The 22734-nt window shown below is 46.0% G+C and overlaps 1 protein-coding gene across 1 annotated transcript in view; it reads left to right on the forward strand.

The window, feature by feature from the left end:
- Window positions 1-22734, forward strand: part of PSMC2 (proteasome 26S subunit, ATPase 2) — a 62895-nt gene that overhangs the window by 15384 nt on the left and 24777 nt on the right. Inside the window, exons 3-5 of the mRNA XM_029615468.1 lie at window positions 9176-9257; window positions 10653-10752; window positions 20988-21119. Of these exons, the coding sequence (XP_029471328.1) occupies window positions 9176-9257; window positions 10653-10752; window positions 20988-21119 (314 nt within the window). The remainder of the gene's footprint in view (window positions 1-9175; window positions 9258-10652; window positions 10753-20987; window positions 21120-22734) is intronic.

Genomic DNA, 22734 nt, shown 5'->3' on the forward strand with positions numbered 1-22734 from the left:
TCTGGGGTATGAACAGGAAAGGAAAATTGGTTCTTACCTGTTAATTTTTGTTCCTGGAATACTACAGATCAGTCCAGAATCCTGGTCCATTATAATGCTTTTTGAAAGATATCTTCTGATTCTGGATGCTCCTAGTGATGCAAAATAATATTGTATATAGTTCTCACTTGTTTGAGACCCATAATTCTTTTTCTTGCCCCTAGTTCAGGGTTTAATTTTGTTGGGAGTTTGCAACTTGTGCCCCAGCTTTTCTGAAGGAAGATATCCTGGAGGTTGGGGTTATACATCTTGGCTTAGGTACAGGTCAATACTGAGGGACTGCAGGTAGCACTCTCTATGTAGCAGTGCCTCAAAGTCTTTTTGTTCTCTGCATAAACCCACTTGTTAGGACTGATCTGAGGTATTCCAGGAATGAAAATTAGCAGGTAAGAACCAGTTTTCCTTTTTTGGACCTACAAAATATATCTTGTTGCCTGGAACAGGCGCTGTAAGATCCAGATTTCTCCAGGTCCTACTTTGCTGAGCTGGAATGTAGGATTCCTGAAAGAGGTGCCCAACTTCCTGTCAAAATATTCAGATTTTTATCCATTTCTGCTATTCTCTGCTCCAGGCAGAATTTTGGTGAAGTTTGGATTTACGTGCATGCTTTTGATTTTCAGAAATATGTGTATACATCCACTCACAGTGTTATGCCCTGCCATAACCAATTTTAAAATGTGCATATGCTTCTGCTTTGAAAATTAATGGAAAGTCTGCTTTCAGACTTTCTGTTCTTTGAAAATTACCTTCACTAAATTCATCCACAAACTCTGATTTTAAAAAGTGGGCTTGGTTACAACATATTGAAAATGCAAGTTCTCCCTCATTATCTCAGCAAATAGCAGCTGGACCTGGGAGAAGGGGAGTGTTGAAGGATTTCAAGGCACTTTCTGGGTGTAGAAGGCCTCTGACCTTTTGGCCTTATTCCTCACAGTTCACCCAGTATGAGTGTCAGCCCTGTAACATATCCCCAGTCTTAGGTTGCTTCTAAATTTAATTTCTTTACTGATTCTGCCGGTGGTGATACTTTTAATTGGACCAGTATAAGGATAATTCAAAGGCGTGTATTTGAACTTTCAAGACCACATGGCTCCCTTCTTCAAATCTGACCAGCTCATATTTCCTGTGCATACCTCAGATCAGTCCAGACAAGTGGCTTTTGCATTCCTACTAGCAGATGGAGGCAGAGAAAAATATTTTCAGACACTGCTACAAAACAGAGAGTGCCATCTGCAATCACTCAGTATTTCTTTGTCTCCAGCAGATGTTAGAGGTGCAAATCCTGCAGTCTAGAGTTTAAGAGAAAAAATAAGTTTAACAGCTAAGAAGACGATTAGCTCTCTGAGGTGCTAGATTCCTTCGTCAGCCATCCTTAGGTAGAGCAAGGCGAGCAGGGGGTAGTTATCCCGGGCTGTCTCGGCCCAAAGCATCCAGAGGAGTTGAAAGCTCTAAAGTCCCCTCTTCCATTCCTGGCTGCACTCTGTGTCTTTATTTAAAAAGAAAAAGAAAGGCAAGTAGCAGTGTGAGGTGTGTGCAGGCGATCGCGTTGGTGTCCAGGCGGCAAAGGCAGGAGCAGGAGGGTGAGAAGGCGAGAAGACACGAAGGTGGTCCCGGAGTCCAGGACGGCTAAGTGACAGGATGTGTTTCTCTAGCGCAGCACACGTGGGGGAGCACTCTCAGCGTGGTGCCGGCTGCTGAAAGCCTGTGGAGAGAGACGATTGCATCTCGGTACAGGTGCATTGTGTCCCGACTGTGTGTCTGGGGGTGAGGGAAGCTCCATAGAGACAGCAACCCAGCGAGTCACCCAATCCACAGGATTCAGCAAGCAGGCCTTAGGGGACACTGAGGGATAGTAGAAGGGAGCCTGCACCACGCATATTTGTTTACCCAGCCTGTGCAATTCAGTCCTTGTTGATTGTTAACTGAATATAAATCCACTTTTCTTCGGTCCCCACTGCCGTTGAAGCAGAGAGCTACTCTGGATATGTGAATGAAGAGAGGGTGGCTTGCAGGAAAGACAGCTACTATCTGGAGATAATACCCTTATTCAATAAACATACACACAGTTAATGTGACTCCAACATTGCTCTATGCTTCAACAGCAAGAGGAAATGTAGAAAAAAGGATTTGCATTCAGAAAAAAGCGGGGAGTAGCTTGCTTGTTACAGCAGTTACTACCCCAAACCAAACAAGCCTGATACTTCACTTTCAATGCATATCCATATCCAGTGTAGCTCTCTGCTTCAACGGCAGGGGGGAATGAAGAAGAGATGATTTTATATTCAGACAACAACCAACAAGGACTGAATTACACAGTCTGGGTAAACAAGCATGGATGTAGCTTGCTTGTTACGACGGTTAATACCCCGAATCAATTAAGCCTGATACTTCACTTTCAATACATATCCAGAGTAGCTCTCTGCTTCAACGGCAGGGAGACCGAAGAAAAGTGGATTTATATTCAGATAACAACCAACAAGGACTAAATTGCACAGGCTGGGTAAACAAATATGCGTGGTGCAGGCTCCCTTGTACTATCCCATTCCCCAAGCGGTCCTTGGACCATTGGTAACAGTGGGGTTGGGGTGTCCCTGGCCTCCCTTGAGGCTGCCTGTTTCCTTCCACATGGTGGCAAAATGGCTGCCGCTTCCTCAGTGTCCCCTAAGCCCTGCTTGCTGACTCCTGTGGATCGGGTGACTCGCTGGGTTGCTGTCTCCACGGAGCTGGGTAAACAAATATGCGTGGGAGTAACTTGCTTATTGCGGCGGTTAATACCCCTAACCAATTAAGCTAGATGGTGGTGGGGTGGAGGGGAATTAGGGCTGTAGAGTACTGGAAGCCAATAGTAAAAGGTGAGAGAGAGAGAAAAAGGGGATAAAAAAATGGATAAAGTGCGTAGCTTGCTGGGCAGACTGGATGGGCCGTTTGGTCGTCTTCTGCCGTCATTTCTATATGTTTCTATATGCTTAACTTAGAAGCAGTTCCAGCACTGCTCTCTACATTAATGGCGGGGGTGGAAGGGAAATAGAACCAAAAGGTTACTAAAGGCCAAGAGTAACAGATAAGTATGAGAGAGAAAAAAAAAGTGTGAAAGCTTGCTGGGCAGACTGGATGGGCCATTTGGTCTTCTGCTGTCATTTCTATGTTTCTATGCTGAGGAAGTGGTAAGCAGTGATGCCAGTGATTCGGAGGATTTTTCTGCAGATTTTGTCCTACTCCTTCATAAGGCATATTTGGCCGGGGGAGTGGGGCAGGAGGAAAAAGGCCATTGGCTCAGAAGTCTCCGCACTCACCTAAGGTGCATAGGGTGATGCCACCAGGGAAATCTGGGAGGCTTCTCTGTTTTCTAGGCCTTGGTCCTTTTGGGAGATGGCGGGAAGTCCTCCAAGGAGTCAAACGATGCAGGAAATCCTCAGGGGGCTCCTGGAAATGATTCTGGTGACGATCTGGCGGATGGTGTCCCAGATGCGGAAAAGGGTCAGTCGGACCTGGAGGAGGCTCCAGTAATGGAAGGAGATGACCCGAGGGTTGTCCAATTGTTCCAGAAGGAGGAATTATGTCCTCTCATCCCCCAGCTTCTCGACAAACTGTGGATCAAGGTCGTGCAGGAGAAATCGGACAATGAAGGGGTGGACCCGATTCTGGATGGGCTGCCTGGTCCTCTGAAGACCTTTCTTTTACCTAAGAAGGTAAAGAAGTTGGTAATCTGGGAACGGAATACTCCAGAGGCGAGTCTTAAGGAAAGCAGGGCAATGGCGAAGTAGTATCTTTTGCCTGAGGAGACCTTGGAGCTCTTGATGCTTCCGATGGTGGATGCTTCAGTCTTGGCAGTGACCAAGAAGATGACCATTCCCATGCCGGGGTCGGCTGCATTAAATGATGCCCAGGATCAGAAATTAGAGATTCAGTTAAAGAGGATGTTTGAGGTCTTGGCCTTGAGCCTTTGAGTGGCTATCTGTAGTAGCCTTATGCAGCGGGCCTGTTTGTGCTGGATACAGAAGGCACAAGAGAAGGAATCTGGCTCTTTGGCCAGTTCCAAGCAAGCAGACTGGTTAGTAGCAGATTGGCCTCTGTGGCGGATGCGCTATACTTTTTGGTCAGGACTTCCGCCAGGAATATGGTCTCAGTGGTGGCAGCATGAAGGCTCCTGTGGTTGTGCAATTGTTCAGCAGATGTGTGGTCCAAGTTGCAGCTGTGAAATCTTCTTTTTCAAAGGAAAACTGGGTAAGATCTAGAACAGTTGATGAAGCATTTGGGGGAGTAAAAGGGAAATAAGTTGCCGGCAGCAAAAAGAGTTTCCCGCCTCATTCTAGTTTTTGAGATGCAAGGAAATTTCGCGCCAACAGGAATTCTTTGGCTTTGTTGCAGAGGCAAGGTTTAGAAGGCAGCAGTCCTTTCGAGGAGCGCATAGACCTTCCCGGGATAATTATGGACAAGGAGCCGGAAGAGGTAATGCCTCATAATGAGGCCAGGCTGGTCCACTTTTCCATGGAGGCCGTCAGGGGGAGATTGACCCTCTTTTACGAGCAGTGGACCAAGATCCTGACGGATCAGTGGGTTCTAGAGGTGATAACAGACAGCTACGCTATAGAACTTTCACACCCGGTCAGAGAGGCATACGTAGTGTCGCATAGTACATCCCGCCTCAGACAAGAGACAACATGGGATATGTTACAACATCAGTGAAGCCTAGACACAATAGTGCCCGTTGCCCCGCAGGAACAGGGCCAGGGAAGGTACTCATTTTACTTTGTGGTTTTGAAGAGGGGAAGGCACCTTTTGGCCCATTCTGGATCTGAAGAAGGTCAATGTAGCGCTGCAGGTACCACGTTTTCACTTGGGCAGTGATAACGCCATATACTCCCCTTTATGAACAGCTGCTATTAGATTTGACAGAGGCATATCTGCACATCCCCATTTGTTCAGACCATCGGACGTTTCTGCGTATTATGGTGCTAGAAGAGCATTTTCAATTCCAAGCTCTTCCTTTCAGCTTAGTAACTGCACTGCAGACTTTCACAAAAGTGATGGTGTTGGTGGCCACAGTGCTGAGAAGGGAAGGGATTCTTGTTCACCCGTACTTGGATGATTGACTCGTTCGGGCGAAATCAGAATTGGAGTGTTGTCACTCGATTTGTCTAGTCTTGAGTGTGAGGTGCTCTCTGGGCTGGGTAGTAAACCCGGCACAGAGTAATCTACTCTCACCCCAATTGCTGGAATACCTAGGGGCACGTTTCGATACCCAAATAGGCAAGGTGTTCCTTACCTCGGAGAGGTAGATGCAGTTGCAGATGCTGCGGCTGCTCTGGCTTTCGGTGCCCAGGGTCTGGGATTATGGCCTCTATGCTGGAATTGGTTCCGTGGACTTTTGCTCACATGCAGTTTCTACAGAGAGCTCATTTGTCCTGTTGGAATCACAGTTTCACATTTCTTTACCACTTCAGGGGTGTTCCAGGTTCAGTCTTGTAGTGGCTGTCTCGTCCCAGTTTGGAGTGAGGGTTAGAGCTGGAGAATCTGACTGGGTGGTAGTGACAATGGATGCCAGCTTCAAGGGTTAGGGGCAGTTTGTCAAGGACAAAAGGCTCAAGGTTGGTGGTCAACAAGGGGAGTATTCTGGTTTATCAATCTGTTGGAAACGAGAGCAGTTCGCAGGGCATTACTTCCTTTCCTTTCACAGGTTCGAGGGCGGACAGTGAGAGACTGCTCAGGCAATGCAATGACCCACCCTCGGAACAAGGAGATAGGGGTCGACAGTCCCTCTTCTATCAACCGTGGGTCGAGATCACTTCGGACATACGAGACATACGAGAAGGAAATGCACTGGAATTTTGCAGCACTCTTTGGGACATATTTATGATATCTCCTTGCCACTCCCAGCACAAGAAGCAGGCAGTGGAGACTACCCTGTTATGGCTTCTCAGGACGAGAGCTATAATCCCAGTACCTGAGCCCCAGGAAAATATGGGGCATTATTCCATCTATTTCATCGTACCCAAGAAGGAAGGTTCCTTTCGCCCCATCCTGGACCTCAAGAGAGTCAACCAACATCTACAAGTGATTCATTTCTGCATGGAAACCGTACGCTCTGTGATAATGGCTGTACAATCAGGAGAGTTCTTAACCTCCCTGGACTTATCCGAGGCCTACCTACATATTCCAATCTGGCAAGAACATTGTTTCCTACACTTTGCAGTATTGGTTTGCCATTATCCATTCCAAGCACTGCCCTTTGGTCTGGCCACTGTCCCCAGAACATTTTACAAGATTATGGTGGTCATAGTGACAGTGTTGAGAAAAGAGGGAATCCTGTTGCATCCGTACTTGGACAACTGGTTGATCCGGGAAAGTCCATGGAAGAGAGTCTCTGGGTGACCAACAGGGTGTCCTACTTGCTTCAGGAACTCAGTTGGGTCGTAAACCTGGACAAAGGCAGTCTCAAGCCCCCCCTCCCCCCCCAGTCCTTGGAATATATGGGAGTCCAGTTCGACACCAAGCAGGGCAAGGTCTTCCTCCCAACCACTCAGATAAGGAAGTTGATATCCCAAGTATGTCTGTGGATGAACACGATACGCCCGACTGAGTGGCGCTATCTTCAAGTCCTCTGTTTGATGGCGGCAACCCTGGAAGAAGTGCCATGGGCGAGGGAACACATGCAACCACTTCACCGCTCCCTGCTGTCATATTGGAACCCACTGTCTCAAGTGTATTCGATTTACCTCCACTTACCGATGGAAGTATGCTCTCAGCTCCAGTAGTGGCTGAAGGAAGCTCATCTGATCAGGGGTATACCCCTGTCCCCTCCGAACTGGCTGGTCCTCATGACAGACACAAGCCTCAGGGCTGGGGATCTCGGTGCCCAGGGGCGTTGGACCAAGGAAGAGGCCATCTGGAGCATAAACTGCCTGGAATCCCGGGCAGTCTAGATTGGCGTGTCTACAGTTCAGCCACATACTCCAGGGTCAGATGGTCCGCGTAATGTTGGACAACGCAACAACAGTAGCCTACATCAACCGCCAGGGTGGAACCAAAAGCCAGCAAATATCACAGGAGATAGATCTTTTTATGGAATGGTTGAAAATACATCTTCAGATGATCTCAGCCTCCCACATTACAGGAAAAGTCAAAGTCAGAGCAGACTTTCTAAGCAGGGAGACCCTGGATCCAGGAGAGTGGGCGTTGTCTACCAAAGCCTTTCAGTGGGGTCTCCTGTCCATTGACCTGCGGCCGCATCTCACAATGCGGCGATTCCCCAATTCGTCATTCGCAGAAGAGATCAGTTGACCCTGGGGATCGATATTCTCGTTCATACCTGGCCAGAAGAGGAGCTGCTATACACTTTCCCTCCGAGGTCCCTCCTGGGCAGGGTCATTCAGAGACTTGAACGCCACAGGGATTTTGTCTTACTAGTAGCTCCAGATTGGGCCAGGTGTCCATGGTATGCGGACTTGCGGAGACTCCTGATGGAGACTCCCTGTGCCTCCCACCACACAGGAACTTGCTACTGCAGGGACCAGTCCTTCACAAAGATATGCCTCGATTCTGTCTTACGGTCTGGCCCTTGAGAGGGCTTGCCTGATGAAGCAAGGATATTTGACAGCAGTAATTGCCACCTTACTCCGTGCACTGAAGTTCTCTTTGTCCCTAGCATATGTGCAGGTCTGGAGATTATTTGAGACCTAGTGCAAGGAACGCGGTGTTTTCCCTTGGATGGTCAAAATCCCACTAATTCTGGAACTTTTGCAGGATGGCTTGAATAAAAGTTTGACCCTTAACTCCTTGAAGGACCAGGTAGCGGCTCTCTCCTGTTTCAGGGGTGAGGTGAACGGAACCCGCCTTCGGAAGCACCTTCGGCCACCCCTATGGTGGCCGAAGGTGCTTCACTCTACTATTGGAGTTTTTGGCAGGGCCCTCCTTTCAGCCACTGTGTAGTCTTTCCTTGAGTTTATTAACCCTGAAAATGGTGTTCATGGTAGCTATATACACGGCACGTCGCATCTCTGAACTACAGGCATGTCTCGCCGGGAACCATTCCTCCGGATGATTCCAGGAGCATTACAGCTTCATACCTTTTCATCTTTCTTGCCCAAGGTAGTCTTGGAGTTTCATTTGAATCAGTTCATTTTGTTGCCATCCCTAGATAAGTACAATGAGGTGGAAGAATACCACCTCCTCTGCCATTTGAATGTCAGTAGGCTTTTGGTGCAGTATCTGAAGTTTCAGAACCGGTCTGAAAGACAGATTGTCCATTTGTCCTTCTCAGTGGAAGGAAGCGGGGCGAACCAGCTTTGCGGGCTACTGTAGCTTGCTGGATTAAGGATGTGGGTCACAGGATCCTTTGTGGAGGCAGGAAAGCCATTACCCCTTCAGGTTAAAGCTCATTCCACTAGGGCTTAGGCAGTCTCCTGGGCAGAAGTTAGACTGCTGTCTCCTGTCAACATCTGCCAACCGGCGACATGGTCCTCCTTGCACACCTTCTGTAGGTTATATGCCTGGACGATCAGGACCAGGAGGACGCAGTCTTTGCAAAGGCGATGTTAACTGGACCACGGGCAGCCTCTCGCCCCGATTGGGAGTAGCTTTTGTACATCCCATCGGTCCTGAGTCCATTGGCTACACACTATGAAGTGGAAAAATTACTTACTTGATAATTTTGTTTACCTTAGTGTAGACAGATGGACTCAGCATCCCGCCTACAGCTGCCCAAGAACAGTGCAAGGATTCGCCCATAGAGTGGATGTAGATTCCAAGAGATTACGAGTAAGCAGTCATCCAGTCCCTAGATCAGGGCATCAGTGTTTGGATAAGTACAGTTACTGTTATCCGTTTTTAATCAAGTTTTCTTGATAGTATGTCTACAGTGGCTTTTGAAGAGAATACTGAAGGGCTGAGGTCATTGCAGGGGTGTATCCAGGGTGCTGTCAGCTTTGAAACCTGACTGTCTCCATCTGCTGGCAGGGGAGCATAAACCCATTGGTCCTGAGTCCATCTGTCTACACTAAGGAAAATGAAATTATCAGGTAAGTAATTTCTCCATTATAATGCTAAACTAATTGGATGGATGGGCCATATGATTTTTTTTTTTTTTTTTTTGCTGTCATGTTTCTGTGTTTCATCTGAGTTCTTCTTTCTGTTTCAGGGGCAGAGCACCTATTCGAGGCAGATCAAACAGGTAGAAGATGATATTCAGCAGCTACTTAAGAAAATCAATGAGCTCACTGGTATGTCCTTTGATTTATGAGAGAACAGCCCATTCTAGACTGGGATTTTGACAAATTTACTATTTACTCCAGTATAAATTTAATTTTGCCATGGTTTTCTTCTTTCTGAGCTTCCATCCTCCCTTCCCACTTATGGTAGGACTAAAGCTAAGGTGCCTTAAGTCTTTATTTGCAGTTGTCAGGTGGCTTTCCCTGATATGGTTTCTATCTTCCTCCAATCCAGCTAGTGCAGTAATAGTTCTCAGTAAGGAGTCACAGACTATGGCACCCTTCAGAACCTGGTATGTGTGCACCCTGAATTTCACCGGTAGGTGTTTTGTGGTATGATGGCAGAGACTCCCTTCCCTACATCTGGGGATGATGAATAGTGCCTCCAAGGCATCTTCAGGCTCTGCTTATCCAATGAGCAAAATCCAGGTCTGGGTATCAGAAAGCCATGTTGTCTACATGGCAGCCTACAGTGCTGCCGCTGAACCTTCCAGCTGTCTCCAATGCAACATTAACTGTTTGTTTATTTTTTAATTATTTGTTTCATTTATATTTTACCTTGGTCTCGGATAAATGGAAAAGTTCAAAGTCTGTGTCTAAGAAGAGGAAAGTGGTTTGCTTTCATTTGTGTATAATGTTTTGTTCTATGGGAGTACCCAAGCACAAAGGGATAAAGCCTGTTCTGGGAGGAAAATGGCACAAAAAGTCTTAGGAGTCAGCATTGCATGGAGGAGTGGGGTTATGGGGAGGTTATGTGCGCAGCAAGTGAAATGATTTGTTTAGGGTCACACAGTGAGCATACAGCAGTGAGGGTAACTTAAAACTAATCCCACTAAGATGTGGGATACAGCCTAGCACCCAGGATAATAGTTCTGATCAAAAGGAAAATCCTTAAAGGGACACTGTGTAATAGGAAGGAGAAACTAATACAAAGGAGGGAGCTGGAAACAGAAGGTAAAGCAGATGATCAAATAATATCTGCTGTGCATAGGGCTAGTAGACTTTATCTTATGTCAATCTCTATTTTTCTGTTTTGTTTTTTTTATTTGCATGTTGTTGCTGCTGTACCACCACAGTTATAAACAAATAGTGACCTACTTTCTAGGACACACATGTATCTGCAATCCATGGATATGAAAAAAATAAGCCATTCAATCCAAATCCTCATGTCCTGAAAATTTGTTGTGGCTAAGATAACAATCACAAATGTTATTAGAGGGACATGCTCATACTCGGACTCCCTTACTACATTTGCAATCAATTTGCCTGACCCAGGTAGCTGTGACACTGTTTGTAGTCAAAGCATGCCAGCACTAGGGGGGGGGGGGGGAACTTCATCAGCAACTCTGTATTAGACACATTATCTTTCTGCGTTTCTGAAATTGCTGTTCTGTTTGTATCGGTAAGGTATTAAGGAGTCTGACACTGGACTGGCCCCTCCAGCACTCTGGGATTTGGCCGCAGATAAGCAGACCCTACAGAGTGAGCAGCCACTACAGGTCGCAAGGTATGCTGCTTGTTTTACCTGTCTCTGACAGCCATTGCTTCAGCCTCTGCCTTTCTGTCATGTAGTCTTCACTATGTTCAACAATGTCTTATTTTACTTTGCACTATTTTCTGTTTTAATTTGTCAGTATAAAACATGCCCGCTACCCTCCTTCTTGACTCACTCACGTATTGTCATCAAAGCATTTCCTAATTTTAATGATTTCAGTATCATTGTAACTAAAACTTCCCATTGAAGCCATGTTAGAAACTTGCTGTTTGCTTGCTAGGATACGTTCAGACATATTGGAGCCTTACTTGCTCGCTCACAGGTATCTGAGACACTTCAACTAGGGACATTCTGGGAGTGCCATTTCCAGAGTGCAACTCACAATTACAGAAGCTAGAATCTAATTTATTTATTTATTTATTTTTGTTTTTTATATACCGGAAGTTCCTGTATACAATACATATCACTCCGGTTCACATTTAACAGAGATAACTATCGCCGGGGAGGCGGTTTACATGGAACATATCGAATATAATGAATGGATAATAATCAAAGTACAATCTATTATGAAACAACTAAGATCAACTTAGAAAACAACTTGAAACATGTAACTGACGCAATATGAACATAACAATATTGCTGTAAGAAAAGGCTGGAAGTTTGTTCTTCTTGCTTTTAGCTCTCTGGGAAAGCTTGATGGAAAAGCCAAGTCTTGAGTTTCACTTTGAAAGTAGTATGGCACGGTTCAAGGCGGAGGTCCGGTGGTAGTGAGTTCCAGAGAGACGGGCCCGCTGTGGATAGAGCGCGTTTCCTCAGGGTAGATTTTGCAGGTTGGGTGATCATTCTGTTCTGGTATGCCCTTCTGGTTGGTTTGTTAGAAGAGTGTAGTTGAAGCTGGAAAGTTAAGTTGAGTGGGGAGATGTTATGTAGTGCTTTGTGAATCATCATGCAAGTCTTGAACTGAATCCTATATTTGATGGGAAGCCAGTGGAGATGCTGGAGGATTGGGGTGATATGGTCCCTTTTTTTGGCATTGGTAAGGATCCTTGCAGTAGCATTCAGAACCATCTGGAGTGGTTTGGTAGTGTATGCTGGAAGGCCTTGCAGGAGTGAATTACAGAAGTCTAATTTAGTAAGGATGATGGCTTGGAGTTCTGTGCGGAAATCCCTGTAGAGTAGAAGGGGCTTTAGTTTCTTTAGCACATGTAATTTAAAGAAGCATTCTTTTGTAGTGTTATTTATGAATTTATTGAGGCTGAGTCTGTTGTCTAGTAGTACTCCCAGATCTCTGACTTGAGGTGCGGTGGAATATCCTGAGGTGTCTGGAGAGTTGCTGGATGTTGGCGGGGTAGAATGATCCGGTGCTATTATGAGAATTTCCGTTTTTTTGGTGTTTAGCACCAGGTTGAGGCTGGTTAGAAGATCGTTGATGGATGAGAGGCATTTTTTCCAGTAGGCCATGGTTTTGTGTATGGTCTCCATGATAGGGATGAGAATTTGAATGTCATCCGCGTATAAGAAATGGGTGAGCTTGAGGTTAGTAAAACTGTTTCCCCTCCAGTGGTTTTATAGTATGACACACAATATATGGTAACACTGCCCATTTCTACTTAAGCAGTGCAGAATGTCTGTCTTGCTGGCTAGCTGTGTTGTAACACTGATTTTTATTTTTTAACCCATCAGTTTCCTTCTGCTTCTCTGAACCTCCTGCCAGTCAGATTAGGGCAGAGATGTGGCATCATGAGCCTTTATTCGCAGCTGTAGCGCTCTCACTGAGCTACCTGGCCAGCCCTGACATACTGCTTTAAGGAAAATCAAGTTCCCTTTTACTGAAAGAATAGGGGTTGGTGATCAGTAATGGAAAAAATGAAAAAAGAGCATAACTTGATGTTCTAATATCCCATCCTTGCCATTCTCAGTTACCTTTTATTGTCACTTGTACCATATTCTGGGATTTCTAACTGCAGTACAAAGTATATTTCTGATTATCAACATTGTTTTGAATCTTAATAAAATCAGGGGCTACTGTGCTGGTCCTCGTCTGAATCTTATGCAGCCTTCCACTTACATATTGAAAGGACACATTTGGCACAAACAGCTAGAGAATGGCGTTGGGAGGATATTATAAAGACAGGGAGTAAAACCATCAGAAGAAATGCACACATTTTATTTCTGGAATATATATAAGGAATACATTAGAACCAAAAATAAAAAGGGATCCTAGAAATAAGACCAAAAGAGAGAGCACTCCAAGGTTGCTAGATAAGTTGGTACCCTGAACAATTTATGGAGCTTTCTTTTAAATGAAATATTTAGCCTGTGCTAGAACAGCAGGTTACATCAGGGCACAGAATGTTAGCTAGAATGTTAGCTACTGACCTTAACAGAGCACATGTGGGTAACCAGCACATAGCAGCAGCTATTACCCTTAATACAATGCATGGGTGTAACCTGTAAGGCAATTACTACTTTTAACAGAACGTATAAGGGTAACCTTCACGAACTGGCATTACTACCATAAGCCACTTGGCTGGGCAGGCTTGATGGACCATTTGGTCTTTATCTGTCATCATTTCTATGTTCAGCACAAAGGGGGTGCAGAGTAGAAAGCACTCACTCGTTTAGTAACACAATAATAAAAAGTTGTTTTTGTCTGTTAAACTGTTATTGCTCAGTATATTTATTTGCCGCGCATTATTTTTTTGATCATTTCTATGTTAACATGCCCAGACCACGCCAGGCTTCTGCTGTGGTTACAAATAAAGCATGCCTAGGTTGGAAAAACAAGGGGAATTGCTGAAAAATAAGAAGTGGTTGCTATTATAAGAAGTGCCAGCAAATGGTTGGGGTTTTTGTTATCTGCATAAATTCTCAGTTTCTGTTCAAAACCCAGATCAGTCCAGACTCCTGGGTTTTGCATCCCTGTGAGCAGATGGAGACAGAGAAAGTTTCACTGACACTGCTGCATAACTTATTGGGCTACCTGCAGTCCCTCAGTATTTTTCTGTCTCCAGCAGATGGTAGATGGTGTAAAACCTGCAGTCTGGAGAAAAAAAAAGATATAATAGGAACACAAGATTTGTGGATTCTCCCATGGGGTTGTGAGGTCCTGGTGGGGCCATCTCACCCAGTACAAGATGGATGAGCAGGGGGCTGGTGACCCTTTATGGTAGTTCGATCCTAAAGTCCATGGAGTGGACATCTGGTGGTCCAGATCCCTCATCCCCCACGAGGCAGCATTGAGACCCGCTGGCAGCTCTGTACTACAAGCACGGAGAAGCAGGGAAGTATATCTTTTTGCTTTTGGTCTGGGTTGCTAAAGTTTTGTTTTGCTGCACTTGTGGGAGATCGCGTCCATGACTTCACAGGGCAAGCTTGGGTTTTGACTGTGTATTGGGCGGGGAAGGCACTTTGCGAGTGCCTGCCACTAGTTCTAAGCTAACTCGTGTCTCGTGGGTGTCCGAGCCTTCCGCAAAGGTTTCCCCTGTCAGCAGGAGAACGGCAGGCATATTAAGTATTCTGGCAGAGTCTTCAGCAGGAGAGGCAGGGGGATCCGCACCACAGCTATCACTGGCTGTAGTTGACACCGGGGAGGCTCTGATTTTAGAGGATTTTTTCCTGAATCTGGTTTCTAATGAATCCCAGGCTTTTTCTGCTGATTTGGTTTTACTTATGCATAAGGCATATTTAACTAGAAGAGCAGCAATGGATCACTCTAGGACCCAGTCTTGGTCCATGGTTGATTCCCGGCCAGTGAAGAGACCTATGCAAGCCAAAAGAGAGAGTTCGGCAAGCATGCTGCATGTTTTGGGAATTTCCTCTCAGGTAGGTAGTATTCAGGGGGATACTGAGGACTCAGAGGATTCTGATGCTGTGGTGGGAGAGTTCCTGGGAGCAGGACTGATTCTGGATGCTGCAAACCCTACCGAGGACCCAGAAGAGGTTCCAGTGGCTGATCCCAAGGTGGTGTGCCTTTCCCTGTACATTCCCAGATCAGTCCAGACTCCTGGGTTTTGCCTCCCTTCCAGCAGATAGAGACAGAGAAAGTTTCACAGACACCGCCTCTTAACCCGGTGTGCCACCTGCATTCCCTCAATATTTCTCTATCTCCAGCAGATGGAGGAGTGCAACACCTGCTGTTCTGTACCAGAATTTAAAAAAAAAAAAAAAAAAAGAAAGAAGAAGATTTTTAGTAGTAGTTGATCCTCCCAGGAGGTTGGCTGATTCTCATGCATGAGGCCTTTATGGGCCGGAGAACCGCGGGGCTCCCCCCCCATGCGAAAATTTTCAGAAGCTACGCCCAAGAAGAGATTTGAGTTTTCGGGGGCCACAAAGATTCAGAGAGTCCTCGGTCCAATGGTGTCAGGGGCCGCCGATTAACGGTTCCTCCGAGGAGTCCTATTTGGGTTGCCATCTGTGGATGGTCCTCCTGACTCTAGTCCACCTAGGAATGGGCAGGATCCAGATGAATCGGTGAAGGTCCCGTCTATGGAGGGGGACGATCCCAAAGTAGTTCACCTGTTTCAAAAGGAAGAACTGGGACCCATGATTCCGCATGTTGTGGCAGAGTTAGGGATAACCGTTCTGCAGGAGGAGTTGGACCAGGACTCTGGATCCAGTCATGACTGGCTGATGCGGTCCGGCCAGAATTTTCCCTTTTCATAAGTCAGTAAAACAGCTGGTGGTCAGGGAGTGGGATACTCCGGAGGCTGGCCTTAAGGTTAGCAGATCCATGGATAGGCTCTATCCCTTGCCCAAAACACTCTGGAGCTCTTAAGGGTTCCGAAGATGGATGCCTCCGTCTCGGCAGTTAAGAAAGGACCACAATTCCAGTAGCTAGCACAGCACCTCTGAAGGATTTTCAGGACAGGAAGCTCGAGATGCACTTTAAGATTTTTGAGGTGTCTGCTCTGGGCATCCGTGTTGCAGTGTGCAGCTTGAGATGGGTGCAGCAGTTACAAGATAACAAGGATATGTCACCCCAGGATTTTAAACGGGCGGAACGCTTGGAGGCTGCGGTCACTTATGGGGCCCAATGCCTTGGATGACCTCATTCGCATGTCTTTCAGGACAATGATGTCTGTGGTTTCAGCTAGGAGGCTCCTTTGGTTACGGAATTGGCCAGCGGATGTTTCATCAAAGGCTCACCTGGGAGCTCTGCCTTTTAAGGGCAAGCTCCTTTTTGGAGAAGACTTGGAGCAGCTGATAAAGCATCTGGGAGACAAAGTGCACAAGCTACCATAGGACAAGCCCAAAGGGTCAAAAGGATTTTTTCCTGTGCGCTCTCGATTTCAGGGGCAGAGGTGTTTCCATCAGAGCAGAGCTCTGGGCGCTGGCCAGAGGCAGGTCTAGGGGAGGTGGCAGTCCTGGAACCAGTCATTTTGTGGACGTAGGTCAAACAGAGAGGGCTCTGGCCAAGGGAGTGGTGGAGCCAAGCCCACACAATGAGGTGAGGCCAGCCCACTCCTCAGTACCAGTCATGGGAGGTCATTTGACTCAATTTTACGAGGACTGGGTCAAAATCACTTCGGCCCAGTGGGTTCTAAGCATCATAGAACAAGGTTACACTTGAGAATTTGCTCGGCCGCTATGAAACCTGTTCATGGTATCTTCTTGTGCCTTGGCAGAAAAGAATCTGATCGTGTAGCAGACCATTCAACGACTGCAAATGCTGGGAGTCATTGTTCCTGTTCTCCAGCAGGAGCAAGGGATGGGACGTTATTCCATTTATTTTGTGGTACCAAAAAAGGAAGGAACTTTTTGTCCAATTTTGGATTTAAAAAAGGTGAACATAGCTGACAAAGTACCCTGGTTCCAGATGGAGGTCTGTTATAACAGTGGTACGAAGCAGGGAGTTTTTGGCTTCCTTGGATCTAACGGAAGCGTGCCTATACTTAGGGTTCTGTCCGGATCATCAGAGGTATCTCCGGTTTATGATTCTCGGAAGGCATTTTCAATTTTGTGCTCTCCTGTTTGGGCTAGCAATGGCCCCAAGGACCTTCGTCAAGGTTAATGGCGGTGGTGGTGACAGCCCTCAGAAAGGAGCGGATGCTGGTTCAACCATATTTGGATGACTGGCTCATCCGAGCAAAGTCAGAGGACCTTTGCAGGAAGGCGGTGGAGGTGGTGTTGCAGTGCTTGAGGTCCTTGGGCTGGATAGTAAATCTGTCCAAGTGCCGTCTTTCTCCTTCACAGATTCTGGAGTTCTTGGGCACGTGCTTTGATTCCTGAATGGGGAAAGTATTTCTCACAGAGGAGCGGATTATCAAGCTGCAGACTCAAGTTCGGAACCTATTGGAGGCCCGAGTGCCCAGGGTCTGGGATTACTTGCAGGTCCTCTGTTCCATGGCATCTACCTGGAGGTGTCCCATGGGCGTTTATTCATATGAGACCTCTACAGAAAGCGTTAATATCCCAGTGGGAACCGATGTCAGAGCAGTTTCATCTGGACCTCAAGGCCGTCAACAGTTACCTGAAGGTACCACAGAGTCAGCAAGGTCAAGTCTTTCATGGTGGCTTGGTTGGGACCATTTGTGCCACAGCATGGATATGGAGGTGCCACAGTGGATGGTAGTGACTACCAACACCAGTCTCTCCAGTTGGGGAGCAATGTGTCAGTCCCAATCAATGCAAGGCTAATGGTCAACTGAGGAAGCGTCCTGGTCCATCAATCACTTAGAGACAAGAACAGTGTGGTTGGCTCTGCAGGAGTTTCTACCTTTTTTGCACAGCCATCTGGTCAGAATCCTGTCAGACAATGTGACGACAGTGGCCTACATAACTGCAGGGTGGTACCAAGAGTCAAGCGATTGCTCCGGAAGCAGAGATGCTGATGTGCTGGGCGGAACAGCATCTGGCCTTGATAGCAGCTTCTCACATAGCGGGATCCGACAATGTGCAAGCAGATTTTCTCAACAGACAACTATTGGATCCCGGAGAATGGGAGTTATTGGAAGAAGCAATGGGTCTCATTACTTGCAGATGGGGCATTCCTCTTCAAGTCCTGGTGTACCATTAAGAGTGCAGTCTATTCAGGCGATGGTATCGCATATTTTGGCCTTTTTACAGGAGGGTCAAGAGTCTGGCCTTTAACTCTCTGAGATTGCAGTTATAGCGGCTTTGAGCTATCTCCTGGGTAAGGTGCAGGGATATCCTCTGTCCACACATCCGGATGTTATATGTTTTCTTCAGAGAGCTAAGAATTTGTATCGTCCAATGTGAAAGATCTGTCCATCTTGGAATCTTAATCTAGTACTTAGAGGAATGTGTGAGGCTCCATTTGAACCACTAAAGAGGGCAACGTTAAAGGACTTGACTCTTGAGGTGGTTTTTCTGGTGGCTATTTGTTCAGCCATGAGAATCTCTCAGCTCCAGGCTTTTTGTCAGCATCCCTGATTGCACATTTCAGATCGTTTTGCCCAGTATCTTCTTTTTTGCCAGAAGGTGGCTTTGATGTTCTATCCTATTCAAACTGGAACTTTCAGGCTTTCTGGATTGGATTCCTCCATGCCTCATGAGAGAGAATTTAGGCTCTTGAATGTAAAGCATGCATTATTGAGGTATTAAAGGTTACTAATGATTTCCGTAGGTCAGATCACCTCTTCATACTGTGAAGTGGTCCAAAGAAGGGGGTGGAAGACATCTAAGGCTTCAATTGTACTTTGCCTTAAGGTGGCGATTTGGTCAACTTGTATATCTAAGGGCTTAAAGATTCATTCAGTGTGTTCTCAGGCAACCTCTTGAGCCATATCACAGCAGCTGTCTCTGCCGGAGATTTGCAGGGTAGCTACTTGGAAGTTGTTGCACACTTTTGCACTTTTGCTAGGGGTTATTGTTGGATGTCAGGTCTCCGGCTTCAATGTGCTTTGGTGAGAGTGATCTATGAGTGGGACTATCCAGGTCCCACCCTGTTTAAGAGAGCTTAGGTGCATCCCAGGAGTCTGGACTGATCTGGGGTATGAACAGGAAAGGAAAATTAGTTCCTACCTGCTAATTTTGATTCCTGGAATACTACAGATCCGTCCAGAGACCCGGCTATTGGGAGGAGGGGGAGAGGCTGCCACTCGTTCTGATGATCAATATAGATAAATTAACTCTGACCGACATGCCGCGCGGATGGGAGAGCTCTGCCCGACGTGCCGCAAATGCGCAGAAGAACAAACATCTCACCCATGTATATGGGCCCAACGGCTTGTTTGTGTATAATCAGAGTTGTTGGAAGTTTTCAATGCTGTTATACTTCTTTTATTTTTGAGAACAGGTTTCCATTTTTCTTGCACCTTCACCTTCCTCCTGCTCATTGGGGGAGTTTGCATTTAAGATTCTTAATGTTGATGTCATATTGGCTTGGGTACAGGTCAATACTGAGGGACTGCAGGTGGCACACTAGGTTATGTAGCAGTGTCAGTGAAACTTTCTCTATCTTCATCTGCTGGCAGGCATGCAAAACCCAGGAGTCTGATCTGATCTGTGGTATTCCAAGAACGAAAATTAGCAGGTGAGAACCAGTTTTCCTATTGCATCCTTCAGATCTCTACACTTTGCAATTATGGTTTCAAAGTAGCACTGCTCTTTTTATTTTGTAATCTAATGTTATGTGGTTGCCTTCTTTCTCTGTGGTAAACTACAGGAGTAGACAAGATGAATTTTGAGTACCCTAGTTCAATATTTTCTGTTCTGGTATTTACTAAGATTACCATTAACATAAGATATGCTATACTGGGTCAGACCAAGGCTCCATCAAGCCAAGTATCCTGTTTCCAACAGTGGCCAATCCATTCCAAGTCTAAACATTAGATAAATCATAAGTTCCCTATACGTACCCGGATCAGTTCAGACTGATGGGTTTTGCTTGCCTCCCAGCAGATGAAGACAGAGAAAAACTTGAAGAGCACCCCCTCTTAACCTGGAGTGCCACCTGCATCTCTTCAGTATTTCTCTACCTCCAGACATGGCACTTAGATATATTTCTACATTTTGGGGTAGATTTTAAAAATTTGCGCGATCGCGTACTTTTGTTCACGCACCAAGCGCGAACAAAAGTACACTGGATTTTATAAGATACGCGCGTATCTTATAAAATCCGGGGTCGGCGCGCACAAGTGGGTGCACATTTGTGCAACTTGCGTGCGCCGAGCCCAGCGCGCGCTGCCTGTTCCCTCTGAGGCCGCTCCAATTTCGGAGCGGCCTCGGAGGAAACTTTCCTTCGCCCTCCCCCCACCTTCCCCTCCCTTCACTTATCTAAACCCCCCCTTACCTCTGTTGCACGATTTACGCCTGCTAAAAGCAGATGTAAATCTGCGCGCGCCAGCGAGCTGCTGGCGCGCCATCACCCAAACCGGGGGCTGGTCCGGAGGCCTCGACCACGCCCCCCGGCCGGCACCACGCCCCCGAAACGCCACGTCACGCCCCCGAAACGCTGTGTCATTTTAGGAACGCCCCCTCCCCGCCCCTTTTACGAAGCCCCGGGACTTACGCGCGTCTTGGGGCTCTGCGCGTGCCAGCGGCCTATGCAAAATAGGCGCGCAGGGCATTTATAATCCGCCCCTTTGGTTTTATCTCATTACAATCTTGTTTTCATACTCCTTGTTTTCTTTTTCTGGACCCAGCTTCTAGAATTATGTTAACATTTTGTTTTGACTCTCTGTATATAGTTCAATGAAAAGGTATCACCTACAACTTGTTTGTTTTAACATTCAAAGAAAATTAGTGATATATATGTACAGAGCTCAACATTAATACTGGGTGCCGCTATCGTAGAGTCTACACTGTCTTATTTGTCATTGTTGTATATTTTCATTGCAAGGGTCAAGAATTGATGTGATGCAAACAGAGCAGACTAGAAGCTCATTGCAGGTCTGCAGAGCATACCTATGTATGCTTGAGTGATTGCTTCATAGAACCAGTGTCCTCTATTGATAGAATTTGCATTCCTCCAAGTGGCAGTTTTGACCAAATGTCACAAGCCATTGCAGTGGCATGGCTGTCAGAGCAGGTTTTGCAGAACAATCACTTTGTGCCATATTTACACAGGGCTCCATCAGCTAATGCCCAAACAGAAAAACTGCAGAAATTCGTTTCAAAGATAGAAATTTGTGCATGCTGGTAGCAGAAGAAAAAAATGTATTGCCAAATCTTAGTGCCTGCCCTGTATAGTGTGACTCCTGCCAGCGCTGAGTAGTAGTCAGCATATATGAATTATTTATTATTTTTCTAAGGTTTGACCATTTTTTGTAATGTGCTTTTAGGTGTACAAAGATCATCAATGCTGATTCCGAAGATCCAAAATATATCATCAACGTTAAACAGTTTGCTAAGTTTGTGGTGGATCTCAGTGATCAGGTTGCGCCTACCGACATTGAAGAGGGAATGAGAGTTGGGTAAGGAAATGTGGTTAGTTTTTATATTATGTTTACCCAACTGCTGGTTGACATAAATGGTTACTACATAGTTTTACAGTGAGCTTGAGATATCAATTTTCTCTGGTTCTGTGTAAACAGAAAAAACCCTTGATAAACTAGTCTTATAAAATCATCTATTTTGTGTCCCTGTTTAAAATACTTGTAAAAAATCAAGCATTTAAATTTTAAATGTGACTTCCTATGATGCACAAGATATAATGAAGCACCAGTTGAGCTGGCAGAGCAGCTTTATTGCTGCTTCATGATGTCACAGCCTCATATGGCATCACTGAAAGTTTAAATGAGGCAGTTATTTATATAGTAAAACCAGAATAAAAGTTTGAATTTCATTTTGAAAGAGCAGTACCTCTAGACACTCATGTAAATACTTTTGTTAAAGCCCCTCTTTTCGCCCTTGCTGTTAACATAAGAACTTGCCATGCTGGGTCAGACCAAGGGTCCATCAAGCCCAGCATCCTGTTTCCAACAGAGGCCAAACCAGGCCACAAGAAACCTGGCAGGTACCCAAACACCAAGAAGATCCCATGCTACTGATGCAATTAATAGCAGTGGCTATTCCCTAAGTAAACTTGATTAATAGCAGTTAATGGACTAGGGACTCCTATTCCATGCTGCAGGCTTTAAAGAGCAGCTAAAGAGTGGCAGGTCTGAAATGCACATAGATAATATTCTATCAGAAATGAAAAACTGAGGAATGAAGAATTGATTGGATTACCTAACCTGAAGAATAGATCGCTGTATGTTTCATTCATATAATTGCCCGAGTTCTACAATTATTGAATTCAAATGTGATAGCCAGAATTTCAGGACTGTGAAAAGATTATTATATTGATGCATATTAGTAGAAGCAAATAGTATGGTGTCAGAATTAGGACTGGAACCAATGAAAGGATAAAAATCTCATTTAATGAGACCAATTTCCTAGCATGTAGCCAGATGGACTCAGGATCAATGGGTATTGTGCTCTCCTGATAGCACATGAGAGACGGAGTCAGATTTCAAAGCTGATATCAGCCTACATATACCCATGCAGCATGCTTAGCTCTTCAGTATTTCTCCGTCTCCCATAGCAGATGCAGACATTATCTAAAAGAGAATAGTGTAACATTTACAACAAAGAAGAGAGAAAATTTACCTGTTAAGAAGAGAGCCCCGCTTCTCCTGCGGTGAAACCTAACGTTCCCTTCCACAGTCTAGACTTTCCTGAAGTGACTCTGATATCCCTCACAGATGAGCCTTGGTCCGACTGCCGATTCCCGGCATGGACTTAGCTCCCAGAGTGGCTGAAAGGCAGCGGGTGCAGATTCGAGCACGGTGGTGAAGGTATTCCCTTCTCCCTCCGCAGCTGGAGACAGCCCGGCACGTGACCAGTAAGCACAGAGACTAGGTAAGGTAGAAACCTTTACTTCTAAGTGTCCGTTCTCCAAGACTCGAATAGCTGTACCGACCTTCCTCCGACGAGGTTTAAAATTGGGTTGAGCAGCCCTCCTTTGGCTAGGCCCTGATTCGGTGCGAGGGTCCACACACGTGGAGACCATCCAGGGGGGTCGCCATCTTGCCGTCGGGGTCGTCG

The sequence above is a fragment of the Rhinatrema bivittatum genome, chromosome 9 (genome assembly GCF_901001135.1).
Source record: "Rhinatrema bivittatum chromosome 9, aRhiBiv1.1, whole genome shotgun sequence".
Classification (NCBI taxonomy): Eukaryota; Metazoa; Chordata; class Amphibia; order Gymnophiona; family Rhinatrematidae; genus Rhinatrema; species Rhinatrema bivittatum.